The sequence below is a fragment of the Leuresthes tenuis genome, unplaced genomic scaffold, assembly GCF_036924035.1.
Source record: "Leuresthes tenuis unplaced genomic scaffold, fLeuTen1.0.hap1 SCAF_16, whole genome shotgun sequence".
Taxonomy (NCBI): domain Eukaryota; kingdom Metazoa; phylum Chordata; class Actinopteri; order Atheriniformes; family Atherinopsidae; genus Leuresthes; species Leuresthes tenuis.
Window position 1 is genome coordinate 7,101,661 of NW_027325370.1, and position 14,879 is coordinate 7,116,539.

Genomic DNA, 14,879 nt, shown 5'->3' on the forward strand with positions numbered 1-14,879 from the left:
CAACTAAATATGGCTTTGGATGTGAAAGCAACCCGGATAAGATTGAGGACGGGGTTTAACGTGTGAAAAATTGTGAGGCGGACGCCTTAAGCCGAACTTCTCTCTCACTTCACTGGGGTTATTTTTGTTTGTTTTGTTTTTTTAGGACTATTTTAAGATTTTGCCGAGTGGCTCCGCTTCCGCCTTATTTTCTCTGGCTAAAAATGGAACAAAAAGGATGTTGTCATTCTCTGTCATCCCACAAAGACGTTGCCCGTGAAGACACAATTTGCGTGGCCTTCGTTTAGGGCGTAGACGAAGCTATTGACAGATCAGAAAACCCAGCCTATTCAGAAATAACAATCTCACAGCTTTTTGTGCGATTATGGCAAACATGGAGTCTTACTGACATGTATAGGGCAGCTTTGGATACCAGATACTGGCTTGTTTTGGACTTTCGAAGCCCGCACCATGTGAAAAATAGCAGAAAACGGTTGTAATATTAGCCTGCGATGTAAAAGATGGACAGTTGAGTGCATGCACTAAAAGAAGACCTAGGGGAGCGTCGAAGGCTTGGCTTTTATTGCCCATCGATTCACCTTCTGCTGCATCTCTAAAAGTAGGCCAAAGCTTGCTCCCTCAACATGAGTCTCTTCTTCTTCATCCTGCGGTTTTGAAACCAGATCTTGACTTGTTGGTCGCTGAGATTCAGACGATCAGAGAGCTCCCTCCGTCGCTGCCTGGTGATGAACTCATTCAGCATGAATTCACCTTCGAGCTCGGCCAGCTGAAGTTTGGAATAAGGTTTGCGCTTCTTTCTGGTCCGAGTGTGCATCGGGTACCACGGGGCACCTGGAGGAGAGGAAATGAGGAGGAGGGGGCACACAGCGGATTAGTCAACCCAGTAGCAAAATCACGGTCACCTCCAAGGTTATGGTGGACCTACAGAGGCATCAGTTGTGCATGGCAAGTTGGGGTAAATGTCTTGCAAGACTAGGTCAATTTAACATTAATTTACTTGAGCTATCAGAAATTTGTATAGATGTCAAATTACATTATAGTGATGAAGCAGCTCGTTAAGAAAGATGTATGCCGCTGTGGACTTCACTTTAGTCAGCTAAAGAGAAATGCTGTGTTTTGCAAAAGCTCAATGATCTAGAGTCTCTGCCTTATATCAGAGTCAGAGAACTGACTCCTGTGGAAGCTGTCAGCTCCTCCACAAACAGCCAAACTAAGCTGGTTATGGTCTCAGACTGGACATATCTGACTTATATTCACAAAGCTATGCGATAGGTCCAGTTTGGTGCAATTTTTGACCATCGGTGTCTACTCTTTATTTTTCACCCCTTTTTATGGAGACCACCAGTATACCGCGGTTTGTGTCACAGGAAGTTTTATTGTTGCAGTTAAAGCAGCATTAACGTGATAATTAAGCCGTGCTCGCAAATACCCCTACTTATTTGCGAGTTTCAGAGCATATTAAATGACTCGAGTCCACAGCGACAGATATTCATTCTGTTTACGAGTCATTAAAAAAAACTCACTATTCGATGCAGTCAACCAAAGCGACTCACCTCTTTAAATCACTTCACTAATTTGTGTGTATAGTGCCACAACACACCAAAACCAGCCACTTGTGTGTCTGAATCACTGAGTCTCGTTCTTGCTATGAAAATGTGATGAATGTTTAAAAATGGATGTTTAAGTGAAAGCTATGGACAATATGGCTTGCTGAGGTTATCTGTAACTGTACAGCCACATGGAGCATGGAGTATTTTAGGGCAACCCCTAGCGGCGTTCGCACACCACGCACGTTCCCTGCAGGCTAAATGGGCTGCAAGTTGTGCATCAAGATAACGACCTCTAATGACGGTTTAATATCGAAAATGTACGCTACCTGCGGTCTGATTGTAAATAATACCAGCGTGCGTTTACCGTGTTTGTGGTCAAGAGAAGAAAAGAAAAGAAAAACAACACCCACCTCCGCCTGCGGCTATGTTGCTTGAATGGCTTCCCGGTGACACCAGGGTCTGTGTGTCGCTGGATGAAGGCTTGCTACCCTCGTTGAGCAGAGACGAGCTGGAGTCGGACTCCATTGACTGACATGATGGCGGGTCTTGCGTTAGCTGTTCGGTCCCGTATTCATATTTGGAAAAGGCGGCACTGCTGCCAATTCCACTGTGCATCCCGTGGTCAGATGTAAGGGATGATGTGTCTCTCACCCTGTCCTCACGTTTGAGGCTGCTGCCACCTGAACAGGTCTCCCTGTTCCCGTTCCCGTTGTTGTAATAACATTTACCCTCCTCTGGTCTGGTAATTTCACACGACCGATTAAAGGAAGGGTTAATAGACACGGGGCTGCTAAAGTAGGATTGAGAGTATCCATTGCACGGCTCCGAAGGATTCCACGGGAGGGAGCAAACATTGTCCCTTCTCGGGTAGGAGAGAGACGGTAGCCCCGCCAGTTGTCCCCCTGAGGCTCTAAAATTCGGAAAGTAAAATGTGTCTCCAGTGTGGATGTTTACTAAAGGTCCCACAAACCCTGGATTAAGGAGATTATGCTCGCCCATTTCCGCGGGCCCGACCAACAGCTTCTAGTTTATTGCAATCTGACATTTAACATAGTTAAACCTGGAGCTGCGCCTGATTGGTCCTCCTCAAACCACGTGTCCAGACTAACTTGTGCTACACATGGTACCACCCACTTGGTCCATCTCAGACAAAACAAAACATTAACTTCTGTATTACAGAGGTTTATAAGCTTTTTAAAAATACCATAAACCTTTTATTAAAAATGTACAATCTTGTTTTTCTGCTCTTGAGCATTGCTGTGTCCAAAAGGAGCCCAGGCTACCTCTCCTTTTACACTCGTGGAACTGTCCACGGCCTCGTTTAATATCTTTATAAGCTGGCAAAAGTTTTTTAAATGCTATTTCTTTTGAAAACTATTTTTCTTAAAGGAGAGGGTGCATATGACTCCTTGTTTTCGAGCAAATTATGGTCAAATTTCATGTCATATAAAGCTGTGATGTCCCAATTTACAAGCTTGTTTTAAGAAAAGACTGATGCTCATTGCCGCACTCTACTCATATTTACAGTAACGGGGTCAGCAGGTTGAAGCCACTGGCTCTGTAAAAGAAGACGATATTCTACAAGGTTACTTTAAGAGGGTATATTTCACATAATATTCTCTAGTACACCTCACATGAGCAACTTTAACAGATAACTCCAATAAACGTTCGCAGCCAAACTCTGGTGGGATAGTTATACCTCTCACAATTCCTTTATATGAATTTTACAAGATATCAGAGGGCACTTAACTGATTCAATCAGCCCAGAGTCTCTCTGCTTTATATCTCACTAATTAGTTGATTTGTGGGTGCAGTTTTCTTAGGACACTGAACAAATATGTAATATACCATGAAGAGTCATCTTCTACTCTGACAACATGCTCTCAGTTAAAAAAATAAATAAAAAAAAACAGGAAAAGAAAAAGATAGCTTTCGAGACGATATCACTGCGCCTTTCCTCTCCACAAAAAGGAAAAATATCACTGTCGTATGCACGCGAGTTTGCAAAATGTTGGCCTAATATTCTCTGATATGTTCTTTGGTCATCAAACTGCCCCACAACCTGCTCTAATAATGTTATGACTGATCTATCTTTTTGATTTCCTCTCCCGCATCCGCACACTCCTTGTAAATTCTAAATCTCTCAAATCGTTTATAGCATGCTATATTAAATCAAACAGCATAAGCCACTCTACTTCTCTTTTGTAAAATCAGTTTTAATCACTGCCCAAGTGTCCACTACGGAAGACAAAATCCATTTGTGAGTCTCAAAAGTTGCCATAACCCAGCTGTGGGAATCACCGTGTGCGTGGCTTCATCAGAGATTAAAAAGAAGAAATGTTTACCTCTTTCGTGACAAATTGCCAAAGGATACAAACAACCTTAAACACATCTCAGCACATTCTGACGTCTCTGGCGAATCACTCAAGTTCACGACGCAGAGTCACGGTGCTTGAACTTGATGTTGAACTCAAAGAGTCAATTTAAAAAGTATTACAAATCATAAATGATTAAGCAGAATGCGTTTACTCCATACAGTGTAGTCTTCACTCACAAACAACGAGGGCGAATAGTACTATTTCATAAAAAACAGTGGTGTGTGTGTGTATTCGAAAAGGCGTTTTTGAAAAATAAAACAATCTAATAGCTTCCTTATTACTGAGAAATAACATGTCAGATTCCAAAACTGAACACTTGGTAATGAATACAAAGTGCTTGCATTTATTGGTAAAGAATGAGACATAAGGGGATTGACAAAAATGTGCGTGGTTGCACATGCGTGCTGAGCGGCGTGAGTTGCGTGCCACAAAATTTGCCATTGAAGTGTTATGTGAGAGCATTAGCATTCGTTTAAACACTTGTTTGGGAACGATTTGCAAGGCAGCCGATATTTGATCGCTGTATCTGTCACTTGTGACCATGTATCCTATCTAACCTAAAGGCACCGAGCCTTGCTCCAGCCTTAAATAGAAAGAAAAATATCAAATGTTGGAGAGGCTAAAAGAGATCCACTGGGGTTTCACTCTGTCCCTTGGTCTCACAGCCTCTCGTATCACTGCACATTCTTTCATCTAGTTAGTGAGTCGCGCAATGCAGCACATCAGTCCAATATAATAGGGTCTCATAGTCTTATGAGAAGCATTTGAGTGTCCTGATATCCCCTCACGGCTTCATGTGTTATTATAACAGTTATCAAAAGCAAAACAGTGCAGTGGGATGTTTACAAGAAAATAGCCCGGACGGCCCTCCAGTAAGTAATATACAGGCTTAAGTCGCCACTTTACCTCGGGGAAAGAGGCCATGTGTTGCGCCTCCTTGCCTCGTCTCTCCACGCCTCCGATTCCCTGCTCCCACAGATCCGGATTTCACATTCAAACAACTGCCGTCTGTTCAGTGCATCTTATGCTCAGCGATGATGTCATATCTGACTGTAAGCTGTGGGCCTTTAGCTAAAGCGACACAACAAAGTGTTATTTAAAACAAAATAACCAAGCACTGTCAAGGTCACTGTCTAGTACACTGTCTGCTCGATATTGAAATTAGCCGCCTGGAATCCGGTGTCCTGTCCAGACAAGGCAATAGTCTAAACAAAAGCCTTTTCTTCCCCCTTTCTCTCTTTGATTCTCTGCAGGCAGGTTGCCACAGTTATAGCCTTGTGTAACCTCTGTAAAGCTTCCTTCAAACGAAACAAACTACCGGGGGAAACCTAAAGAATCCACGAGACGGAAACGTTTTAGATGACAGCTCTGGATCATCTTTTTTATTTGTTCACAACAACCGACTGCAAACAGAAATTTAAGCGGCTTCACTAAACAAGTGAAAACACCCAATCTAAACACGCCGGTAAAGTAGTCTGTGTGTCTTACTATATTACTTCCAACTGTTAAGAAGAGCCCACAGCAGGCTGGTCTTTGGTGAAAACAGAATTTGAAATTCTCAACAACAATCAAACCGACTTTGAGAACAATTGAATATGAACACGCGGAGGTGTGCAAATTAACAACACAGACAAGCTTTTCCCCCCCATAAAGCGGTTTCCTCTTCGTGTCGATACGAAAATTTGAACTTGACCGTCAATGTTAAAAAAGAAAAACTTACCACAAAAAGCTTCCAAGTTCTACTTTTCCTCTTAAAAATAGTCAGTTTAATTTAATTGATTTAATTTATTCGTCTTATTGTTTTCTAAGCAACTTGTACTTGTGATTATGTGTGTGTTAGTGTGTGTGTGTGTGTGTGTTTTACAATGTACAAAACAAGAAATCAAAACGCAAACTGCTCGTCAAAAGCAGTGTTTTTTTCTTTTTTTCATTAAAACAAAAACGGATAATTGTAAAATATTGTTCATGTCTCGAGGTGAATTCAGGCAATTCAGTTCAATTTCGTTATGAAGGTCAAATTTGTTAAACGTGCTTTTACAGTTCAGAGTGTAAATAAGGCAGGGAAAGCGTTGTTTAAACAAAGCTATTATTGCTATTATCAATTTTTATTCTCGTCGTTGTTGTTGTTGTGTGTGCTTTTCAAATAATGCCATACTTCTGCAGTGAGCCTGACTGATGACTAAACTTTGCAAAAAAATAAAAAATGTGGTAAACACAAACCGCATAAAAACACAAACAGGACAGTTGGAGCAGCCGGGGCTTTTGTGGTAACTTCTGTGTTTGCGGTGCTTCTGTAGGATTTCAACTTTCAAAGTGATCAAGTAAAGTTTTTCAATATGATAAATTCACTAATGTACAGAATAAAAGCCAATTATATGCTAAATCAGAGCAGTGTTTGGGTGTGTGTGTGTGTGTGTGGGGGGGGGGGGGGGGGGGGGGGGGGGGGGGGGGGGGGGGTGCCTTGTCCTGAACAATCCAGAAATTAGTGACAGTTGCAGCACTTCCTGATATTTTCCTCTGGTCACCACCAGAGGTTATCAGCCCCCTTTCTCATGGCTCTGACTGGCAGCGGCCCCAGGCCTCACACGCAACCAAACACAGGGCGACTTTTCACGGATTTGACTTTTTCCGAGGTGAAATCCGTGGTTGACCAGAGTGAAAAGGCACCACAACGCCTCAGCATTGTCCTTTATTTGAAATAATCTAGTCTCAATTCGTGAGTTCAGATTCCGCGACTTCCTTTGCTGGGGAGAGTAAATGTAAATAAAGGGCGTGTGTTGTTTCATGAGGGACAAACTTTACAGCTTCAGCGGGTAAAACATTAGTCAATTTCAGGAAGCGGTGTGGATATTCCACACTCAAATGCAACATGTGACTTTTTATATTGTGTTTATTTGAATACTTTGAATTGTATGAAAGTAGATAAGTATGTTTCTAACATCTAAATGTAGAAAATAAAATTTTAAAAATCACCATAGTAAATAAACGCTGTCATTTCCAAAGCGAAAACGCGTGTTTGAAAAACAAGTGCTAAAAAAACATTCACTTATATTTTCTTGACGAAGGTTAATATTACTAAGTGGCAGATATGTTTCTGCTCAAAGAGACACACAAAAATAAACTTCTGATAAAATGCTGCACAATATCAAGAATTTTACAGTTTTTTTAGAAAATATATTTGAAATGTATCGCCTTTTTCTCTCCAATATACAGAATATAATGGCGAAAAAGCAACTCCACCAGGCAACTGATATTATCCATCATTCCTGTAAGTCAGTTTGGTCTGCTCAGTGTCCGTAAGGCGTTTTTCTCCCTTTTTTCTCAGCTAAAAAGTCATCAAACAAAGTCCATGTAGGCCTGCCGCCATATTAGGAAGAAAACTGCATTACCTTTAATTGTTATATTGTGGTCGACGTCGTTTCCTCTTGCTGTGTTGGCAGTGTGGCTGCTTGCTTCGGATTCGTGATGTTGATATGAGACGTCAAAAGTCCTACCTGTCCTCCGTGGTCAACAATGCACACCTCGTGATGAGTTCATGAAACCACTGGTGGTTCCAGAGGCATGGGCCAGAACGCGTACTTTTAGAGGACTTCTGAAGATGAAGAAAAAAAAACCAGAAAGAAAGTGGGGAGAAAAAAAGAAAAAGAAGAGCCCAAAAGTTAATGCAAGGCTCTGAGAGATGGTCAGCAATGCAGGTCAGAGGATATCGCTACACTTCCCCATTTTATTAATTTATGGCATGTCATTAAGTCCGGCTGTCTAGACAGGGAAATAACACCTTGTTTGCCTACAAACAAACCGCGAGCATTGGTGTCCAGCCCCCTATTTATTATTCACAATCTGCTGTGATGTCAAGGTCAAAGTGACTGCATAGTCATGGTCAAGGGTAAATTAGGAGACTCAGAAGTTTCCACATGGACCGAAAATCCAGGAAACAGACGAACAAAAACTCGAAAGTCTGACGGCAAGAATTTTCAACAACAGCTTCAAAAAGATGTGGAGAGCTGGAAAGAATGACACGGCCCGGCCAACAACTGGCACGTAGAGAAATTAAAGTGAAAAGAAAGAGAAAAACTCGCTCAGTGTCTTTTTGAATTTAGCTCTACGTTTTGGGAAATAACATTAGACGCAACTGGCAAACGTGAAGGCCTGAGCTGTTGAATTGGACAAAACCCGCGTTTTAACCATGTAATCTCACATGAAGACTTATCCGCCTCACTGTTTGTTCTAATTACAAACTGAAATTACAGACTTGAGATAGGCATGTCCACAGAAGCTTAAAATAAACTTACTGCAGCTTTTGTGATTATCAAGACAGCTGTGTCTAAAACGTCAATTGGTCCTATCCAGTTGTTTCCATCACTGCCGCTTCAGTGGTCTGACTGGAGACATTCGGGAAGCTGATCATCAGCTCCCTTAAAGCTAACAAATAAATACCCTCAACTACACGTAAAATATGTGAGTAATATGTACCAATTTTAAGCAAAACTACAGTGGCAAGCCCTGGGAAATTGTTTCACGAATGGCGCGTTGTAGTTGGAGCTATCAAGCTCCAGTTGAGATGTGGTTAAAGTGCTCAAACAATGAGGTCCAAATCATTGATAAATGCATCCTCAAGTTCATCGCACAACTCACCTGTTACCGCAGAACCTCGTCAAAATTCAATTTTACTCGAGGTCGAAGAACTACTACGCTACAGAAGTGTGACGCACCGCTACCTTAACGCGAGCATTGTTTTTTAATTCGGTCACGTTTGTCTCAGGGAAATCCCATCATTTTATCAGTCAAAGACAACGCAAATGAAAGAAAGCATTTTTTAAACGTGTTGCCTTTTGTGTGTTGCATTATGTTCCCATTACAAGACCAACAGCCATTCATTTGTAAACCGCGGTATCTGAAAGAGGATTGAAAATATTATGTAGTAACCCAGAAAGGTTTTTGGTAAAGGAGACGCATGAATCACTTGATTTGCCTTTCGGCCTCTGCAGATTCTGCAAACTGAACATCTGCCAAGACACAAACACCACATCTGTCCGTAGGCAAACTTCTCAATTGCGGTTGAAGGAACTAACGTGAACAAACTTGAACTTGCAGGTGAAATTTTCCAACCGTTCACAGAATCTCACAATAATTTCCATTGTAGATCAGCTCCTGCAGACGTAATAGTTCTATCTGGAAAAAGAAGCAAGTCCTATCATGATTCATTCGACTAATTTTTTATGTGCAAAGGTGGAAGGTTTGGTTTTTTTTTTTTGTTTTTTTTTTTTACAAATGTGCCTCGTCTCCACTCGTCATGCCACCACTGGATCTGATTAAGAAGTTTGAAGAACAGAATCTTCGTTCGCTCGGATCCGCTGCTGATGTTAAGGAGGAAAGACGACGATGGTCAGAGCTTCTGCAACACCAGTTCACCTTGAAACGACAGCGACTGCTGCAAAACGACAGCGGGTGGCTGATTGACTTGAATATTTGAGCATTTTCATAATCATCATCATTTATTTATGAAACACGTGACCAGGACGTAATTCAACACCACAATACAGTTCACATACTGCACCAAAGTAGAAATTACAGGCTTCGTACAAGGCGTGTGACCAGCTCCAATACTACACTAATAAAGTCAGAACAAAAAAGAAAAAACAAACAAACAAAATGATTGTGCATTTATATGTAATACTCACTGACTTTAATGGTTTACAATCATTCCAGTTGCATGACAGAATCCTTCACTGATAAAGGAAAATATACAGGTTTGTGATATTCCAGTTAACAGTTCCGCCATACTATATGAATTAAATAATGTAGGCATTGCACTATACAGATTAACAACATAGCAGCCTTTGTTTTACCCCAGGCTTAACAGAACACATCCCACACAGAGGAATACTATTTTTGAAATTGGGAGGGACATTTTTTTTTAATCATTCTTTCTCCTGAAAGTCTTCTCGGTCAGATGTTGCGGAAGATGATTCACGTCTCAGGTTTGACGCATCGCCTCTCCACAACACTTCTTGTCCATGGCGATCATCTTTTTTTGAAAAAATGATAACAGTTTCCTCTGTTTTTGATCTGCCCGTTGCAAGTCGTAGAAATCAGTCATCAGTCCTTTTAAGATTTGGCTTGAAAAAAAAGAAAGAAAAACACGCAATACTTGTCTTTGAAATACAGATACTGTTTTAAATATTATATATTTATATATGTACATTCCTATAAAACAAATGTGAAGTGAATTTTCAATGTTTTCACAGTTTTTAGAGCATTATCTCTAAACTGAGAAGTGGGGGCTTGTTGGCATGGTCGATGGAGCTGATGATGGAGCTTAAATTAAAAGACACGCTCGGCCAAAATGTTCGTCAACCACGATTTTCAATGCAAGAGGTAAATATATGGCATGTTGTTTTGGAAGGAGTTGCGTTTTCATGGAGGTCGATCATCTTATCAGGTGGTGTGCATGTGACTGTTCTTGGATTTACTGACGAATTTCTTCTCCTTGACCCGCCGGTTTTGGAACCAGATGGTGACTTGACGCTCTGAAAGGTTTGTGGCGGCTGAGATGCGCCTTCTCTTGTCTTTGGTGATGAACTTGCTGGCTGCGTACTCTTTCTCCAGCTCCTTCAGCTGGATCTTGGTGTAAGGGACACGTTTTTTGCGCCCGCGACGATAACTGCTGACCTCTGGCTGCAATGGTACGACATCTGCGAGAGAACAGGGAAAAATCAAAGGAAACTATAAGACTGTGAACAAATAAAATGTAATATTTTTACTGCACACAATCACCAACGCTGGTAAAGAGTTTCCCAATTATTCCACTCTAAAGTTTTAGTTTGCATGTGTGTGGGGTGTGTGTGTGTGTGTGTGTGTGTGTGTGTGTGTGTGTGTGTGTGTGTGTGTGTGTGTGTGTGTGTGTGTGTGTGTGTGTGTGTGTGGTAATGTGGGGCAGGGCAGTTTCAGGTGTGCTGCACCTGACATATCGACTGAGGCTGATCGACTTAATGAAAATGTATCATCGCACAATTAGCCATTTTTTGTTTCAGAATCGTGACTAAGTCACAGCCACCATACAGCTGGGCATCGTTTCTGGGGACCGGTGATCATTGTTTTCCCTTAAGCTGCATGTCAATACTTATCCACAAAACAACGGATCAACCACGGTCAATAGTGTCACAGGTAAATGTATGCGACGAAGCTGTTGGGTAGTATATAAACTAAAATATATCTCAGTGTGTGCGCCATAGGCTGTCCCAGGCAGTGCCTGGTAGGAAAACAAAAAGAACGAAAAGAAAAAGACAACGTCGCAATTAAATGGACGAAAAAGGAAAACTGGGGATTGGATATTTCTAAAGCAACACGTGTTTCGTCTACTAAGCTGAAGTTCACAATTTAACTTGGGGGGAAATTATTAAGATATGGCATTTTGTATGCAGTCTTTAATTGTATTTTCGGAAGTGGCTAACTTTCTTGTTCAGGTAGCCTTAACTCTAAGACTGCATCCCCCCGCCAAGAAAAGAATACAGGGCAGCCAATGAGAGACATGACAGGCCGAGTATGACGACCTTAATACAAACGGGCGTAAACTGTGAGACATGAAGCTTTTTACTCCGTGAAATTATACAGTCAGAGTGTTGTTCTTTGTATACAAAATGATTGTATACTATTCAAAATTAAGCCGGTGTATATTCAAATAACTGCATCTTAATTCTATCCTCGTAATTCACACATATTAAATGTTCAGCTATTTCTAAATTGAGGAGTCACATTTACTTATTTTCAAGCAGTGCAGTTGTGTTTGTGAGAGAACTTCAGTGTGTGTGGGTGTGTGTGTGTGTGTGTGTGTGTGCCCGAGAGAGGCATTGAAAGACGTGGACAACGCGCGTTTGTGTTTGAGCACGTGTGCGCGCTTATTTGATTGTGTGCCCGTGCTTGGGTGGCTTGCTACCGTATAATTTCAGTATCAGAGAAGAAGGTGGAGGGGATTCCTTCCTGAAATTAAAATAGTTACAGATTGCACAAAGATCATAAACTCACAGGGCAAAGGCAACAGTCTGTCACGCACTCTGTAAAGTGCATACTGGTCCTGCTTCTGTGTATATAACCAAATAAGATGCATGCTGTACGATGGGGCAAAAGGCAAGCCTGAATGAATTATATGAGCTGATTCATGACTATGAGCCATGTATCCAGCAAGCTCTGATTGTATTGTAGATCAAGATATGCATCAAGATATATGTAAAAAACGCACCGCGGGGCGTTGAGATTTATTGCCACAATCCACGCACAGAATACTAGCTAAGTCACTATATTGTCATACAGGGGGCAAAGGTATGCAGTGATGTTCATTTCTATTCTACGTGACAGTAACTTCATTAGATTTATCATGTGACTGTCGAAACCAAATGTTTTGAGGCCCATGCAGCTTAAAAGTGTATGGAACTGATTATTTTCATTTTCACTTTATTTTCTCTTTTATCCATATTACTCAGAGGATGTAGGCTGATTTGTATTATACCAACATGGGAAACGTCTGCATTTAATGACGAAGTCTAAAAAAAGCACTTATGATAAGTGACATCGGGATTTGACAGACGAGGGTTTATTCAACACATTTATGAATGAGTGAATTATTTCGTCACTGTCCTTGCTCAAAGCTAAATAAAATTGGATGGATGTCCTCGGTGCTGGAAGAATTCTGTTTCCATTAGGCTTAAAAGCTGGTATGGAAACTTCAACTCAAAAAAGATTATAGACCAAACAATAATACACATAACAGCAAAAAATATATATATATGACCACATTCAGAGAGTATCCTTAATGTGTTGACACATGTTAAAAGCCAACAAGCTAATTGAAAAGTAGATTAATTTCTGCTTAAATCATTAGAATTTTTCCATACCTGGGAAAGGTGATTTCCAAAGATGAGATGACTGAGTTTGCTCTTTGGAGCAGTACACCTGCCCATCCCAGCCATTGGAGAGAGCCCAGTGCTGGTAACCCTCCATGGGGATCAAGGCGTCGTGTCGCGGTTCAGGATGGGCACTGATACTGGGCACCACGGATACGTCAAGATATCCAGGAACAGCCTGATACGAGCTTGCGAAACTCGGGTAGAAGGCAAACTCTTTCGCCCTGGTAGACAGTTCTTCCGTAGGCAGCGCTGTGCTGGGCTCGGCATATTTCTCTGCGGGATGGTACGAGCAAGGCTTCTGCTGCAAGTTCACGTTGTGCGAATGAGATAATCTACAGCCGTAATATGGGTTTCCAAACGGATAACCGTAACTCAAAGAAGCACTCGAAGACGTTTGAGGAGCGGGACACTGCCGGCCGGTGTCCGGAGAGGAAATATCCGAGTAGACGGAGCCCTGGTGGGTCGCTATGGTGCCAGAATGTCGTCCCAGCGCGGGGTGCGACATCAGGTCCCTGCAGTGGGTCGCAGGGCAATTACCGCTCAGTCCCTCCATTGTTTGGCTTTTATTCTGGTTGTTTTCATTCGGGCTTTTTTCATAAACGTACATGAAGGTGTCCGCCCAGCGTGGATGCAGAACCAGCGAAGTCGTCATATCACGGGCTGCCGATGCTTTTTAAAAGTCGACTACTCCAAGACGGACACCTCATTTCCAACTACATTTTACACCAAGCGCATGCGCACACCAGGACCCTGTGTGTCCACTTCATTAAGAATCTGGCACGTGATACGCTAACAAGTCCTGCGAGATTGGGTTTGCGAGCAGGGGCAGAGCAGCCCTTTAAAGACCCACTGCCTCCCGTGTCACAGATTTTCCCTGCAGAGCACCGAGTCACACCATTGGTTTAAAGCAGCTAGACCAACACCCTTAAAGGGGAGTTTAGATACGTTCAAGAGTGGGGCAAACGAAAACAACCTGTGAAATTTAGCCGACTCAGTGAACTGCCTGCTAATATAACAGCCTATCATACATGTCACGTTTGCTATATTGAAAATAAATCGAAGCTAAATTTCATTAACTACAATACTGAATCATGTTTTCACTTTGTGCGTGATCTCTCTCGTGCCCAAACTGTATCTCACAAACTGATGCAAAACGACACGTTGTGGCTGAGATTTTGTTTAAATGTTAAATGTATTCTTATTTTCAAAAAAGATCATAATCTAATCTAGAATCCGTGGTGGCTTGTGTATTAAGCTGAATATGTATAATGTAAGAGTTGTGCACGTGGAGTCATATGCGTATGTAAATCATCTTATCAGTGTACGCGTTTCATTTTAAACTAGTATCTTCCACTGGATCACATATTATACTAAGAACAGATTCCGTGACTAAACTCATCTGTGGAAGGTTTACTTTTACAATAGATAATAACAGTTTTATTAAGTGTACTAATAACATCCTCACCATTTTTGACAATGTGGAACCAACCGAGCAATTCTAAAATGATATTTTTGTTTTATCGAGCTAAAAGATGAAAAATAATCTGGCAAATACATGTTGTGCGTCTGCGTGTTTTTCTTTTCTTTTCTTCGTGTGTGTGTGTGTGTATAATGCAGAACTTGTAGATTTTGGGTGAGCAACGCTGAACGTGTTGTAGGAGTGTCGCTGCACCTAAGCAGCAGCAGCAGCCACAGGACGAGATGGGAGCTGTTCCAGGTAAGACACCGTCGTAACTAATTTTGTTTAGGGTATCCTAAATTTGGAGATAAAAATCACAATTAACCCCCCCGCCCCCTCCCATTTCCCTTTATTTAAATAAAAGTATTTGTGCTTTGAGCAATCTCTTTGGGTAAAGGCATTTTACCAGATATTTTTGTTTGTAACCAAACAATTGAAATGAACATTAAACGAATTCATGTGATTTTTCCGTGTCACTTGGCTATTCATTCATACCATGCAAGTGGATGCTAACGCTTCCAGGCGAAAATAAGAACAAGGGGCCGCTTTCAGCTGGGCTGTGTGCAGACTACAGACCTTATTTAATTAG

The 14,879-nt window shown here is 41.6% G+C and overlaps 2 protein-coding genes across 2 annotated transcripts; both read right to left on the reverse strand.

Moving 5' to 3' along the window:
- Positions 1 to 592: 592 nt before the first annotated feature.
- On the reverse strand, positions 593 to 2,549 carry hoxc12a (homeobox C12a). Its single transcript, XM_072367279.1, has 2 exons — positions 1,961 to 2,549; positions 593 to 831 (listed from the first exon to the last, which is right to left on the reverse strand). Exons 1-2 carry the CDS (start codon positions 2,547 to 2,549, stop codon positions 593 to 595), a joined length of 828 nt encoding a protein of 275 aa, XP_072223380.1.
- Positions 2,550 to 10,366: 7,817 nt separating this feature from the next.
- On the reverse strand, positions 10,367 to 13,483 carry hoxc13a (homeobox C13a). Its single transcript, XM_072367082.1, has 2 exons — positions 12,820 to 13,483; positions 10,367 to 10,623 (listed from the first exon to the last, which is right to left on the reverse strand). The coding sequence occupies exons 1-2, from the start codon at positions 13,481 to 13,483 to the stop codon at positions 10,367 to 10,369; spliced, it is 921 nt and encodes a 306-aa protein (XP_072223183.1).
- Positions 13,484 to 14,879: the final 1,396 nt, after the last annotated feature.

Bases quoted from the DNA above. Each gene is read 5' to 3' on its own strand.
- hoxc12a (XM_072367279.1), bottom strand. From the start codon at position 2,549: ATGGGCGAGCATAATCTCCTTAATCCAGGGTTTGTGGGACCTTTAGTA. The intron at 832-1,960 runs GTGGGTGTTGTT...CCTCTCCTCCAG, and splicing joins CAACATAGCCGCAGGCGGAG to GTGCCCCGTGGTACCCGATG.
- hoxc13a (XM_072367082.1), bottom strand. From the start codon at position 13,483: ATGACGACTTCGCTGGTTCTGCATCCACGCTGGGCGGACACCTTCATG. The intron at 10,624-12,819 runs GTATGGAAAAAT...GTTCTCTCGCAG, and splicing joins TTGGAAATCACCTTTCCCAG to ATGTCGTACCATTGCAGCCA.